Source organism: Prionailurus viverrinus, chromosome B3 (assembly GCF_022837055.1).
Source record: "Prionailurus viverrinus isolate Anna chromosome B3, UM_Priviv_1.0, whole genome shotgun sequence".
NCBI classification, from domain to species: domain Eukaryota; kingdom Metazoa; phylum Chordata; class Mammalia; order Carnivora; family Felidae; genus Prionailurus; species Prionailurus viverrinus.
Genome location: NC_062566.1, coordinates 105,983,826 through 105,999,876, shown reverse-complemented (window position 1 = coordinate 105,999,876; position 16,051 = coordinate 105,983,826). Strand labels below are relative to the sequence as shown.

The following is a 16,051-nucleotide window of genomic DNA, read 5'->3' as shown; positions in this document are numbered from 1 at the left end:
TTATACCTCAATAAATACGTTTAAAAAAAGAATGAAGGCAAAATAAAGACATTTAGAAATCAAAGAAAACTAACAGAATTTACCACCCACAGACCTGCATTGTAAGTTTAAAAAAGTGTTTCAGGCTGAGGCAAATAAATTCGGATGGAAACTCAAATCTCTCCAGGAAAGAATGAAGAACATTGGAAATGGTAAATATCTAGATAATTATAAAAGACATTTTTTTCTGTTAATTTATTTAAAACGTATGATTGCTTTTAGCAAAAATTGGTAACATGGTCTTGGGGACTTTAAAACATTTGTTTGTGGCATAAATATATTTATACGTAAAGCAACTATAGCACAAAGAATGACAAATAAATGAATCAATTTAACTGCAAGATTTCTACATAAGAAGTTGTATGATAACTTAGAAGTTGTGTAAGTAGACTGCAAAAAAAGTTGTTTTAAGTTTATATATTTATTTTGAGAGAGAGAGAGAGACAGTTCGAATGAGCAGGGGAGGGGCAGAGAGAGAGAGAGAGAGAGAGAGAGAGAGAGAGACAGTTCGAATGAGCAGGGGAGGGGCAGAGAGAGAGAGAGACAGTTCGAATGAGCAGGGGAGGGGCAGAGAGAGAGAGAGAGAAAGACAGTTTGAATGAGCAGGGGAGGGGGGGGGAGAGAGAGAGAGAGAGAGAGAGAGAGAGAGAGGATCCCAAGCAGGGTCTGTACTGTCAGCGCAGAGCCCGACACAGGGCTTAAACCCATAAACCATGAGATCACGACCTCAGCCGAAATCAAGAGTTGGACACTTAACTGACTGAGCCACCCAGGAGCCCCAGATTATAAAAAAATGTCAATGTATATTGTAGGCTGACTAAAAACCTGATAGAAAGCAATAGAGCCAAAAAGTCTATTAGGGCACCTGGGTGGCTCAGTCAGGTGAGCATAGAACTTTGGTTCAAGTCATGATCTGGCAGTTCATGAGTTCAAGCCCCACATCAGGCTCGCTGCTATCAGTGCAGAGCCCGCTTTGAATCTTCTGTCCCCCTCTCTCTGCCCCTCCCCCACGTGCTCTCTCTCTACAACAAATAAACATTTAAAAATTAATCAGTTAAATGTTTAAAAAAAGGTCAATAGATAAAATGAAATTCTAAAAATATCAACATAATCCAGGGCGCCTGGGTGGCTCAGTCAGTTGAGCATCTGACTTCAGCTCAGGTCATGATCTCGCGGTTTGTGGGTTCAAGCCCCACATCAGGCTCTGGGCTGACAGCTCAGAGCCTGGAGCTGCTTCAGATTCTGGGTCTCCCTCTCTGCCTCTCCCCTGCTCGCGCTCTCTCTCGCTCAAAAACAAACATTAAAAAAACTTTTTTTAAAAATTTTTTTTTTAACGTTTATTTTTGAGACAGAGAGAGACAGAACATGAACGGGGGAGGGGCACAGAGAGGGGGAGACACAGAATCGGAAGCAGGCTCCAGGCTCTGAGCCATCAGCCCAGAGCCGGACGCGGGGCTCGAACTCACGGACCGTGAGATCGTGACCTGAGCCGAAGTCGGACGCTTAACCGACTGAGCCACCCAGGCGCCCCCAAAAAAACTCTTTTTTAAAGACATAGATAATCTGACACGATCAACCACCTTATCTTAACTGATATCTATAGAATGCTGTGTCAAATAAGTACAGGATACATGTTCATTTTAAGTGCAAATGGTATTACACCAACATGCTCTATGTCTTGGGTCATAACACAAATCTGAATAAACCGAAAACAATTGAAATCATACAGATATATTCAGACACACATACACATGCATCTTCACACATTCTCTCTAGGCTCATCCCTAACCCCCTCCGAGAATCTACTGATGGCTACACAGGACACTGGTCCACGGAAAAGATAAGGCTGGTCAGTCAGAGTATGGATAATCTACTCTGGCAAGGCAATCATTGATAGCAAATATAAAAACTTTGGACAAGCAGCTTTTCCAAGCAGAATGCTCTAAATTCCTATTTAAAGATCAATCACTACCCATGCGAGACCCTGGAGAAAATAAAAGAATACTCTGCCAAGTTTCTGGAAGCATCTACTCTTTTACAGCATTCCTCATGGAAGTCTAATCATCCAACAAACAAAGCTGCCCCACGAAAATGTTCTAATCAACATAACATGGTAACCTGGTAGTTGAGGCCATCCCAGACTTCTCTCAACTGTAACTGATCTTCATTCAGCTCATCCAAGTTCCTTTCTATTGGCAGGATGTCCAAAAAGGGCTCTTTTCCTTCATTGAAGGACTCCAAAAAGGACAGCAGGCTCTACCATCAGAAGAATATTTTAAAGACAGAAATTTTAAATCAGTTAATATAAGGTAATCCGCTATTTTAAGGTCTATCGCTGCAGGTTATGTTTAAATTTTTACTTAAAGGGAGGTACGATTCCCTGGATTCAGGGTCCTCTACACTGATCTGGTACCTTTCTTCAGTGCACCCTGATCACTTGAGTGCCCTCATGGTAACACAGGTCACAGCTTGTGTCTCGTCAGCACTGTTGGATTTCTAAGGGAATGGAGCGGCAAGGTCACCCAGCTCTAGAGGACAAATCACGACGCCACACGGAAAATGGGAGTTTCTCTGTCCTCCCTGGATATGTGTTCACAACAAAATAAGCATGAGCGGAAGTGAGAACTATCCAGCAGCGGTCATCACGGACAAACGTGTCTATGATTAACTGTGCTCGAGCCGTTGCTTCCCAAGTTGTTTTTTACAGACTTGAGAAAATATTTTGTCCCTTGAAAATTTAATAAATTAAGCTTTTCTTGGCTCGTATTAGTGTGAAGTTCGTGTTTAAGAGTCACCAATTCCATAAATATTGTTTCAGCCCTTATTCATAATAATTGGCAGATTTTATCTTATTTTATTTTATTTCATTTCATTTCGGCTGAAGATTTAGGAGCTAGGGTGCCCAGCTGGCTCAGTCGATAGAGCAGGTGACTCTTGATCTTGGGGTCGTGCGTTCAAGCCCCATGGTGGATGCAGAGCTTACCTTAAAAAGTAAATAAATAAATAGAATTTGGGGAAAGATTAAGTTTTATGAGCAAACCAAGGGATAATTACTATAATTCTTTCTCACCCCTAATAACTCCCTAAGGCCTTTTATTCAAGAAAGCGGAATCTGTGGTGCCTTACTAAATCAAAGAGGTAGGTGAGAGTAAAGCACTTCCGGGGACGCTGGGTCTCTTGTCAATAAAAAAAAATATCAGGCCAAAGATGGAAGCAGCACAAAAACCTGGACCTGTACGGTCCAGATGGAAGGAGGACGAGAACATCCCATCCCTTTCTGCCCTGATGCCTCTAAACCAAAAAGGATGCTGTTGCCAGTAAGCTACACAATCCGCTGAATGTTGGCGTGGGACAGGCTGGATTCATCCAACTCGCCCGCTCAGCCTGCAGGTGCTAAGTGCAGAGCAAGCACATGACCGTACCCCTGCTCTATTCCCAGTGGAAATCCGATGGGGAGCAGAGCTGCAGGGACCGTGGGTTCTAAGGAACAGGGCTGAAAAATCCTCATCTCGGCTCCTGTTAGGCTCCTTCAAGATGATACAGGTTCTCCTGGTCACCCAGGAGGAACCCCACGAAATAGAGAGCTGGGTCTTCGAGGCTAGACTTCACGCGAACCCGCCTCTCCCTGGCAGTAGCTGTGTAACCTCGGGTGTCGTGGAATGACACCACCACGTTCAGCAAGATGCTGTGATGCGTAAAATGCTCATCAGCAAGGTGCCTGGTACACTGCAGATATTCAAATGTGGTGACAATCATAGTTGTCGTTCTTCCTCAAAGGGCTTCTCGGTTGAGGCCCTACACTTGGGGGTTGTAACTTGGGGTTGGCTTCATTTTTTACTTCTTGATCTTTTTTTTCCCATTCCATATAACCTAGTTCTGCTCTAGACTGGGGACTGGAAAACTTTTACTGTTAGAGGCAAGACAGGAAATGCCTAGGCTTGAGGGCCATACGGTCTCTATTGCCACTATTTGACTCTGGTGTTGCAGTGCAAAGGCAGCCACAGACCATACCTTCATGGGCATGGCTGTGTTCCAGGAGTACCTGATTTACCAAATTGGTGGGGCCCACAGACCAGTTTGCCACGCCCTGCTATAAAATCTCACTATTCAAGGTACCTTAAGGACCAAGTATTAGCAACACCTGAAAGCTTGCTGGAAATGCAGAATCTCAGGCCCCTCCCCAGGTCTACTGAATTAGAATCTGCATCTTAGGGGCACCTGGGTGGCTCAGTCAGTTAAGCAACTTCTTCTCGATTCAGGTCACGATCTCACGATTCGGGAGATTGAGCCCCGAGTTGGGCTCTGTGCTAACAGCGCACAGACTGCTTGGGATTCTCTCCCTCTATCTCTCTGCCCCTCCCCTGCTCATGCTCTCCCTCTCTCTCTCTCTCTCAAAGTAAATAAATAAACTTTAAAAAAAAAAAATCCGCATTTTAACAAGATTCCCCAGGGAGTTCACGTGCACATTAAAACTTGAGAAGCACTGTCCTAGAACATGATGCTAAAACTTGAAGTTAGTTTAGCATTTATGTAATTAACTCTGCAAGACTTTTTTTTCCCAAAAACATCCTACTCTTCCCTAAGAGTAAGCTGCAAACAAATTGCTGTTTAAAATCATACTTACATCATACTTTTTAGAGCAGGTCTCATTTTCTGAATCCTTTAGCACTTTCTGTAGTTTTTTCTCTTGTAGAGTCAACCAGACCACAGCATCTTTCACCTTTCCCTATAATTCACACACACATTTAACACTCTATCCTAAATAGACTTGGAGATTTTTCTTTTTAACAGTAAAATTAGCAACTTCAAATGTCAGTGAAATAATGCAAGCATTACACACCAATGCCTCCTTGTGCCGAAGAGGAAGTCTGCTTTTCCACCTAACACCTTGAATTTTAAAACGGATTGAAACTAGCACCTGAACATTATGTGCTAAAGCAACAGGGCATGCCAGCCCCTGATTTTTTTTTTTTTTGGCTTAGCCACTCCCATTATCCCGCAATTCTGAAGAACATTATTCTAAACTACTTACCCATAGTAAGCATTTCAGAATACTGCTTTCCGATACATCTAAATAGGGTTAATAAAGAGATGCTGACACCCAAATACACGGACATCAAAAATATCTTAGGCAGGGGCACCTGTGTGGCTCAGTCGATTTGAGCATCAGATGTCGGCTCAGCTCATGATCTCACAGTTCATGGGTTCGAGCCCCACGTCAGCCTCTGTGCCGACAGTTCAGAGCCTGCAGCGTGCTTCGGATTCTGTATCTCCCTCTCTCTCTCTCTCCCTCTCCCCCTCCTCGACTCACACTTTGTCTCGCTCTCTCTCTCTCTCTCAAATATAAACATTAAAAAAATTTTTTTAAATATCTTAAGCATTTTAAAGACCCTAAAAATAACTACTAAAGGTTTTGGTTCTATCATACGGATGTGAGCAACAATTCTTTTTTCCTAGATTCTTGCCTGCTTACATTCAAAAGTTAATTTCACTGCCAGAGGATAAAGCAAAAGACATTACATCTTATTTTCATTCCCTTTAAACTTCATTTACTTTTTCTCTATTAAGTAGGAGTGTTTTCTATATATTTTTGCATCTGATTTCATGGACAGTTTAATTTTTCATTTTATTTTTTAATAAGAAAATTACTTAGAAAAGAGTAGCTCCTCAGCAGGTCAGGAATAAGTGAACTGAACTATAGGCCTCAGTCTCAGCTTGAGTCTCTGTTCCAGAGTCAGCAACAATCTAGCACAGAGCCTCAAACATAATGGTTGGGAAAACCTAGGCCCAAGTTTGTCACATACAATGTGATAATATGATCGCTTGTAAACATGTCTGAGGAAGCAGTCTAAATAAATATTAAAATAATATTCGGGGACGCCTGGGTGGCTCAGTCGGTTAAGCATCTGACTTCGCTCGGGTCGTGATCTCACGGTTCGTGAGTTAGAGCCCTGCATCGGGCTCTATGCTGACAGCTCAGAGCCGGGAACCTAGTTCTGATTCTGTGTCTCCTTCTCTCTCTGCCCCTCACCTGCTCACACTCTGTTTCTGTCTCTCTCTCTCTCAAAAATAAATAAACATTTAAAAAATTAAAAATAGTAATATTCAAAAAGTTTACTAAATTCACAGCACTCATTTATCTTCAAAGCAGCAGAAAATAATTGTTTATTTTCATTTCTGCTCAGTGATTTTTGTGAAATTTCCACCCACAATATTTCGTGTACCTGACTGAAAGTCAAAGGAAAAAATTGAATAATCAAATGGCAAACTGATAGTGATTCAAGAGTACCTCAACAAACAAAGATCAAGAGTAGAACACACTGCTTCCATTTTTATAAATTATATGATCCCAGGGGTGCCTGGGTGACTCAGTCAGTTAAGCATCTGACTCTGGATCTTGGCTCAGGCCTTGATCTCACAGTTCATGAGTTCGAGTCCCATGTTGGGTTCTGTGCTAACGGCACGGAGCATGTTTGGGATTCTCTCTCTCCCCCTCTCTCTCTGCCCCTCCCACAATCTCTTGCTCTCTCTCAAAATAAATAAATAAACATAAACAAACAAACAAATAAATAATATGATCCCAGGTATATGTAGCTAAAATTAGATTGTGGTGATAGTTGCACAAGTAAGTAAATATGCCAAAAACCACTGAATTATAAACTTTAATTTTTTGTAATGTTTACTTATTTTTGAGAGAGAGAGAGAGAGAGAGATACAGACAGACAGAGCACGAGAAGGGGAGAGGCAGAGAGAAGGAGACACAGAATCTGAAGCAGGCTCCAGGCTCGACGCGGGGCTCAAACTCATGAGCTGTGAGATCATGACCTGGGCGGAAGTCAGATGCTTACCTGCCTGAGCCACCCAGGCAACCCTGAATTGTAAACTTTAAATGGTTTATTTTATGATATGTGGATTAAATCTTTAAAAAGCTGTGAAAATCAAAATAGACAAAAATGAGGTAGCTCTAGAACTTTTCAAGTTCCAGTGCTAAACGTAATTTGTCCTATACGGCGTCTATGTAAAAGTTATTTTCGATAAGTCAGCAAAGTTTAATAAATTACCACTTTTAGCTTAAAAATGAAAAAAGAAAAAAAAAAACAGGCGAAATAAATCCACAGTGAAAGAAACCGGAACACTGGTTGCCTGGGGTGCGGAGTACAGACAGGAAAGAGGAACACTGGAACATTCTGGGTAAGAGAAACGTGTTACATCATGATTGTTATATGGGTTACCTGGGTGTATGCATTTGTCAAAATTCATAGAACTGCACATTTCAGCTCTAGGTGCAAATTATACCTCAATTTTTAGAATGAAGCCATTGGTAGCATACAACAAAAATGAGCTTGAGACATACTTATGAGGACATACCTGAGCTTCAGCTCCAGTCCCAGATGCGTCCTTCGAATACCGTAGAAATTGTGCCACATAAGTCATGATTGACTTTTCATCAGGATTAACAACGTCCACATCTGCAAGATGTGCCACAGGATCAATTAGCCATAGATGTGATTTCCTACAATTACTACCCAAGAACAGGCCATGCCATGAGATAGCCTTGGAATAAACCAAAGCAGCTAGCCAGCCGTGCAAATCTCTGTGGTCAGTCGCCCTTGCTCCAAAGCTGTGCATTGGCTAAGAGCTTAGATCCAGAGTCAGAGCTGAGTTGAACCCTGGCAGTAGTAAATGCACAGCCTCAATTTCCACTACGCCTGTTGTAGGCAGAAGAGCGTAAGTAGAGCGGGAGAGTGGAACAGAGAAAATACAGCTTTTCAGAGACACGGTATGGAAACTCCTCCAGGAGTGTAGAGTGTAGGAACGTACAGCAGCTAGAACCCACTCCTGTCACACCAGTCTCAGGAAGTGCGCAGTAGAGCATTTCCAAAAGCATAGGTTCTATGGAAGACTTATTCAAGACATCCACAAGATTTTATTTGTTCATTTGTGGAACAAATGTAATTACTCAGAGCCTTGTGGGCCAGTCTTTGTACTGCATTAACAAAGTCCGTGGTGAAAAAACATTGGAAAATGCTGAATTTAAACAAAGTAAAAATATTATAAATTCCATAAGTGCAGACCTTCTCCAGACATAAAACAAATTAGATAGATCACAAAATCCAAAGGGATCACAATATGTTACAGACAAAATGAACACATAATTTTGGGCTATCTTTTGATATGTTGCCAAAACAACTACGAAGATATTGAAAAGGAAATCATTTGTGTTTATTTATTTTTGATTTTTTTAATGTTTATTTATTTTTGAGAGAGAGAGAGAGAGCAAGAGCAGGGGAGGGCAGAGAAAGAGGGAGACACAGAATCCAAAGCAGGCTCCAGGCTCTGAGCTGTCAGCACAGAGCCCAGTGCAGGGCTCAAACCCACAAAACGTGAGATCATGACTTGAGCTGAAGTTGGACGCTTAACCGACTGAGCCACCCAGGCACTCCTTTTGTGATTATTAATTCAGTTAAAATAAACTCATCAAATATTTGTAGAGAGTCAACAAATGCAGGTCACAAGCAAGATATGTAAGGCTCATTTTTGCCCTCAATTCATTCAACAAGTGGATGCAAGACACTTAAGTAAATGCTAGATGCCTGAGGACATGATCTGCCCCTCAAGGAGCTTACTGTTAGGAAAAAAACAAACAACAAAGAAATATAACACACTATGCATGCTTCAGCAAATGTGTTTACTGGACCCAATGACTATTCTAAGTAGGCTGAGGGAGAACATGAATCTAATCTATATCCAAATTAAAAGATTCAACACAGTAGACATATAAAAGGTATCGATAAAAAGTTAGGGGTGGAGTTTCAATAAAGGAAGGATCCCTAAGAGCAGAGTTATTCTTTTACTGAAAAAAAGTGTAAGTAAAAAAAAGTAAAAGTACATCAAGAGATACATAAAATAATTATACTGGCTTAACTAGATGTTTCTTTTCAAAAACTTTATTGCATGAAAAAATTAAAAATAAATAAAAGCTTTATTGTATATGAAGTTATACACAGTGATTAAATGTTTTAATAAAATTGTCAAAAGATAATTCTCTTATTCAAATATGACAACAGCATTTAGTTTGCAGAAATAATGACGTATTTCACATTTTGAGCTATTGTTTAAGCTATTTAAAGTGAATTATGGGCAACCATTTATACAGTGGAAATTTGGCTTTTTTATACTGTCACATTATTTGCTGAATTACTTTTACATACTAAAAGAGAAAAAATATTTTACACTGATATTTAGAGAATCACAACATGAAAGGAGTATTAAAAAAACAAATAGTAATCAGACAAGGGGATAAAACAAAACATGAGGAAACCCAAAGAAAAGAAAAAAGATAATGAAAAGCCAAAAAGGAAAGAGAAAAGACAAAGAATGGGAGAAAAGGAAGAAAGAAAGAAAAGGGAGGCGAGAACAAATAAGGAAGGGAGAGTTAACAAGAAGAATTATCAACAAGCAACATAAACCAGAGCAATGACAAACCTAATATACAAAAACATGAAACCATTAGGCTAACTCTCAACTTAGAAATACCACCTAATTCAACTGAGGTCCAAGAAGGCTAAGACCCCACATAGCTAGTGCCCAGATCTCAGCTTCTAATCCCATTCTCCAGTAAAAGAAACCGGTACTCCCTGGGGAGACGGTTGATCCCACTGGGGTAGGAAACATCCAAGATGAGCCTGGAGCATCTTGCAGCGCCAGGAAATAGGGATGTGCTCAAAAGCAAACAAGGAAACGCCACATGGAGGGCAGTATGTCAAAGGGGCAAAGGAGCTAGCTAAAAGAGCTCCTAATGGCTGAATCTTTGAGTTAAAAAAATGTTTTTTAATTTGAGCAGTTAAATACACAAAACAGTATTAGGTTACAACCCAAAGTAGAAAATGAAATGTCCATAAGCCCATATTGATATAAATAAATGGTTGGAGGGGCACCTGGGGGGCTCAGCCGGTTAAGTGTCCAACTTCGGCTCAGGTCGTGATCTCACGGCTGGTGGGTTCGAGCCCCGCATCAGGTTCTGTGCTGACAGCTCAGAGCCTGGAGCCTGCTTCAGATTCTGTGTCTTCCTCTCTCTCGCTCTCTCTGCCCCTCCCCCTCCTAAGTGTCGGCTACACATACCAACTTCCCAAAGAGTACAACACAGGAAGAGGGAAACAAAAAAAAAAAAAAATCGCTTCACAGGGAAGCAACCTGGCAAACACTACCTCAGCCAAGTGATTTTTTTTTTAATTAAAAAAAATTAAATTATATACATGAACAATCAAATAAAACATATTAAAACAAATGTAATAAACACTCAAAACTCACCACTTCCCAACTATTTTACCACATTTTACTATTACCGGTGCTCTTGAGGTTACTTACCTCTGTTGCACCTGTAAGATAGAAAACTGCATTAAAAAAAAAAAAAGAAAGAAAAAGAAAACTACATAATGGTGCGTTAGGGTTGCACATCTTTTCCCTACTCCGTGTTCAGTGACTTCACACCGGAATCGGCCGTGGTGGCAATGTTCAAACCACACACAACCACAAAAATCAGCAAATGAGGGCTTGATTTCTTGTATATTGATTATAAAGAAAGGGATGGAGAAAATGTTAATAACGCACGTTAAGCTTAAAAGTACGTCCTGTCTAGGGGCACCTGGGTGGCTCAGTCGGTTAAGCATCGGACTCTTGATCTGGGCTCAGGTCATGATCCCACCGTTTGTGAGATAGAGCCCCAAGTCGGGCTCTGCATTGCCAGTGTGGAACTTGCTTCGGATTCTCTCTCTCTCTCCCTTTCTCTCTGCCTCTACCCCGCTTGCGTGCTCTCTCTCCCTCTCTCACAATAAGTAAACTCTGAAAGACAAAAAAAAAAAAAAAAAAAAAAAGCATGTCCTATCTAGAGCTGTGAAGTTGCACAAAAAATTGAGGAAATATTCTTCCAATATTAGGTTCAGCAAAAAAAGTCATTCACATGTTGAAGAACAAGTCAAGTTCCAACAAACATCTTTATTGTCGTACTTACTCATGAATGTAAAGACAATTATTTGCTAACATTCATGTCAGGACTCCATGTGTCCAGCGACCGCAACCATAAGTTGGCTGCAGGTAGATACAAGCGTTTGGTGAAAATCAACAAAAACATCTGGGGCTATGTGGAATTCCTAATGAAGTGTATCACACATTTTCTTATCATTTGTAAACTGTGTGCTACGTGTGCCTTATATTAGTAATATTTGTGATAGACGTGTGTACGTATCCACACACGCTCAGGCACACACACACATTGCTCTGGAGACCCAGTCACACATTACCTACACACCCCTGGTTGTACAGCTGAGACTAGAATGTATACTTCTTAATTTGTCGGTGCACTGTAATCTTCGCGAATCCTACACACCCCTTTTATGAGCTTACTGGGATTTTTAATCAGCGTTGGTACATTAAGAAACAATACAACCCACAGCAAAGTGCTTTTCCAAAGAATTAAATCATCTTAATCTTAACTTTGTGAAGTTAGCATAATCATCTCCTTGAACAAAACCCATATTTAGGATTTTGCTGTGGTCGTTAACCATACCACACAATGTGTCGAGCATAATCACAGCAAAGCCTAGCCAGCCACAGAGGGCGAAACAAACAAACAAGAGTTTCTGTCCTCAAAGAAGTTCAGCTTTACCTAGGGGGAAAGAGTGGAGAGGGGAAATACGTTAACCCAAAGAACGGTCTTACCAGGGAGCTTTTAGAACAGAATAACAGAATCAAGGGAACACAATGTAGAACACAATGAAAGAAAACTAAGACAAAGACTCAAATTATTTCCAATAATAGCATTGCTTGCTTTCAGCTGTCTTGTCATCCTGGCAATTACTGAAGTTAATGAATTGGTAGGAATTCTTAGTGTCATGAAATTTAATAAAGAGTTTAAGTTATTAAACCCTCCGGGGCGATAATACCGTTATGTTTATTTATGTAGAGGTACTGTTTACATTTCCCAGCCAACTTCACACTGGACAGCGTTTTAAAAAGAAAGAAGCTTCTTTACCTTCTGGTTCTAGCAACTTGGGGATTTTAAATTCCCGTTCGGCAATTCCAAAGGCCTCTTTCAGATTGTCTTTGTTGGATCTATGCTTCACTGTCTTCATGTCAATTAGGTCTGGTCGCAAGGCATGAATGACAGCCAAAAAAGCCATCCCATTTCTCCAGCTTGACTTAAAATCTGTCACACTGACAGACTCACACCTATCACGAAAGGACAAAAACATGATAAATACTATTTAAAAGAATACGTCAAAGCACATCCACCATATTCAATAGTAATGAAAACAGAGTTCAGTGAATCAAATACATCACATACCCTAGGAAAACATTTTATTTTAATCTTGTGGTCATATTAAAGTGAAATGCCAGCTTTGATGAGGCTCATGTTACCGCAGAACATTGGTGCTCAAAGTGTGGCCCTTGGACCAGCAGCATCAGCGTCACCTGGGCTGCAAGTGCTAGAAATACAAATTCTCAGTCGGATGCAACCCCAAACCTACTGCATTAAACTCCGCAGGTAGGTCTGAAATCTGTGTCTCCAAAAGCCCTCCAAGTGACAACAGCCACACAAGTTTAATGCTCTTCATTCAGGAATCTGTTGACTCGGCACTGGCTTTAGACTTCTACGTGTAATTAAGTTCCTTTCACTAGTGGAAACAATTTTTTTCTCGTTAGAACAAATTATATGACACATTGTGCCACTTTAATGGTCAGTAGATTATCACTCCTCTGCTTAAAACTAGTCATCACAGATGAATGGATGAACAGACTGTGATGTATTGATATAGTGGAATATTATTCGGCCCTAAAAAAGAAAGACGTTCTGACCCATCTTACAACATGGAAGAACCTTGACGGTATTATGCAGAGTATAAGAAACCAGTCACCAAAGAGCAAATCCTGTATGATTCCACTCATGTAAGGCACCTTGAGTAGTGAAATTCATAGATAAAGAAAAGTAGACCACTGGCTACGGGAGGAAAGGCTGGGAGAGAGTTTTAGTTTCATAAGATGAGAAAAGTTCTGGAGATGGATAGTGGTGATGGTTACATCACAGTATGAATGTACTTAATGCCACCGAACTGGACATTTAAAAATGTTAAAATGGTAAATTTTATGTTCTACATGTTTTACTACAATAAAAAAATTTTTTTTTCAAAAACAAAAACCCTGGGGCGCCTGGGTGGCGCAGTCGGTTGAGCGTCCGACTTCAGCCAGGTCACGATCTCGTGGTCCGTGAGTTCGAGCCCCGCGTCAGGCTCTGGGCTGATGGCTCGGAGCCTGGAGCCTGCTTCCGATTCTGTGTCTCCCTCTCTCTCTGACCCTCCCCCGTTCATGCTCTGTCTCTCTCTGTCTCAAAAATAAATAAAACGTTAAAAAAAAAATTAAAAAAAAAAAAGACAACCCTGTCGGGGGCTTGGGTGGCTCAGTCGGTTAAGTAGCCAACTCTTGATTTCAGCTCAGGTTGTGATCTCACCATCATGAGATTCAGCCCTGAGTTGGGCATGCTTAAAATTCTCTCTCTCTCTCTCCCCCTCCCTCTCTGCTCCTCTCCCACCTATGCTCGCTCTCTCTCTCTCTCTCTCTCTCTCTCTCTCTCACAAACAAAACCCTGCCATAGATTATCGGAATAACATCTCTCAGTCTGGCCCACGAGGCCTAACATAGTTTGTCCCCTGCCTACAACTTCCACCCTTGTATCTCCCTCTCTTACAATGCTGGAGCCACTCTGCCTTCGTTCCTTTCTCAACACCGTGCTCTTTTTTAAGTTTTATTTTAGAGAGAGAGTGCAAATGGGGGTGAGAGACAGAGGGAGAGGGGAAGAGAGAAAGACAGAGAGAAAGAGAGAGTGAGAGAGAGTATAAAGCAGGCTCAATGCCCAGCACAGAGCCCAACACGGGACTCACGGGACTCGATCCCACAACCTTGGGGTCATGACGAGCCAAAAACAAGAGTGGGATGCTCAACCGACTGCGCCACCCAGGCACCCACACGCTCCTTTTAATCCCTCTGTGCGGATGCTCTTTCTCCCAGATCTTCATACACCTGAAGCCTTCTCCTTCAGTCCTCACTCAAAGGTCTCTTTCTCAGAAAGGTGCTCCATGGGCGCCTCAGATAAAAGCCACCCTCCCACCTTTGACATTCTCAATCATCGTAAGTCCTTCCTGACCTTACTGCCAACCGTAGTTATGACATTGATCCATCTGCTGTGGGCCAAGCCCCTAGAAAGCAAGGGCCGTGTCCTCCTTGTCTCCTACAGTAGACTCATCCCCAAATGGTAGCTGGCATATAAATGTGCTTAATATATATATTTCAAATCATTCCATCAATCACAACTCTGCATTTGACAAGGGATCAGTGAAGATGTTTTTTTTTTAATTTTTTTTTTAGCGTTTTATTTATTTTTGAGACAGGGAGAGACAGAGCATGAACGGGGGGGGGTCAGAGAGAGGGAGACACAGAATCTGAAACAGGCTCCAGGCTCTGAGCCGGCAGCACAGAGCCCAACGCGGGGTCGAACTCACGGAACGCGAGATCGTGACCTGAGCCGAAGTTGGACGCTTAACCGACTGAGCCACCCAGGCGCCCCCAGTGAAGATGTTTTAAGAGCACAGTTGCCTATGTGGGAAATAATCCAGGACAACTGTATTTTCCTTTAATATGTCATAAAAAATACGAGGAAATTCAATGGACCCATTTAAGGTATCAATCAAATGAGAAAAACCACTCGAGAAATAGTCAACTTCAGATGACCTGGGCTTTCCTGAACCTCTTAGGAAAAAACGCCTAAACTATGACTGTGATAAAACTACATGGCATTTGGCAATTTTTGTCTTGCTTAACAAATCTTTATGTGGTCCACACTTCGTTCAGAAACTGTTCTAAATACTTAAAAAATAATTTTTATAATATACCTAATAACGCTATGAAGTGTTAGTATTGTCCACAGTTTTATGATTGAGGAAACTCCAACGCAAAGAGATTCAGTAGCTGAAGTCACCAGTTAGAAACTGCTGGGAGCCCGAGCGCAGGCTCCAGGCTTCAGAACACTAAGTGCAACTGGCTAAAGGGATGCCTGGGGCCAAGGGCAGGGCAGAGCGGGGATCAGAACCGGCTAAGTGCTGACTGGCAGGCGCTGCCCTCAATAAAGCCCCAGGCTGTGAGATGGGCTCTGCACTGACGAGTGGATGCCAATCCCACAGAGAACAAGCTGCTGCCAGGTGTTAGAGAGGGCGGGTTAGGGCTCCAGAGTGACTGGCAGGACCTCAGCTCATTTAGAAGTTGCAAACCGGGTCCCCGCTTCATCTCCTTCAGAAACGAGAGAACACGACACATTTCTTACAACATAGTCTCCCCATAGTCTGGATCTCGGATGAGTTCCTGGGACACATAGAATATCTAAGTAAGCCCCCTAAAAATGCCACCAATGAGGGCCCAAACTAGAATAAACTCCTGATGAGTTACTTCAGAAGGATTCACTACATCTTGACAAGTTTAGCACAGCTCATAGTTGGAAAGTAGGGAAAGACATGGAGAAAAGGTAAACTGTGGCAAAACATTTGGACTTCCAAGTGGTTTGAAATTTATTTACAGATAAATGAAACAAGTCTGAATATGATTTGATAATGCTCTTCACACATTATTATTTTCGATTAAAAAATATAGAATTATTATTATTATTTATTTCGGATTCTTTTGGATTAAAAAATATAGAAAACGGAAGTAAAACCGTCTCTAGAAGATTCAAGAAAAAGTCCACTTGCTGTATGTAAAACCTCGTAAGATCTGTATGTCTTTTTGTCCTTCACGAAATACAGAGGATGCATGACAACTAAAGAAAGGTTGGGGCGCCTGGGTGGCGCAGTCGGTTAAGCGTCCGACTTCAGCCAGGTCACGATCTCGCGGTGAGTTCGAGCCCCGCGTTGGGCTCTGGACTGATGGCTCAGAGCCTGGAGCCTGTTTCCGATTCTGTGTCTCCCTCTCT

General features: G+C 41.7%; 1 protein-coding gene across 11 annotated transcripts in view; it reads right to left on the bottom strand.

Annotated features, from left to right (window-relative positions):
- Positions 1-16,051, bottom strand: part of SYNE2 (spectrin repeat containing nuclear envelope protein 2) — a 342,533-nt gene that overhangs the window by 235,768 nt on the left and 90,714 nt on the right. For all 11 annotated transcript variants that reach the window (XM_047864572.1, XM_047864571.1, XM_047864576.1 and 8 more), the window contains exons 8-11: positions 12,071-12,267; positions 7,408-7,508; positions 4,664-4,765; positions 2,158-2,295 (exon numbers count right to left, since the gene is read on the bottom strand). In XM_047864572.1, the coding sequence (XP_047720528.1) occupies positions 2,158-2,295; positions 4,664-4,765; positions 7,408-7,508; positions 12,071-12,267 (538 nt within the window). The remainder of the gene's footprint in view (positions 1-2,157; positions 2,296-4,663; positions 4,766-7,407; positions 7,509-12,070; positions 12,268-16,051) is intronic.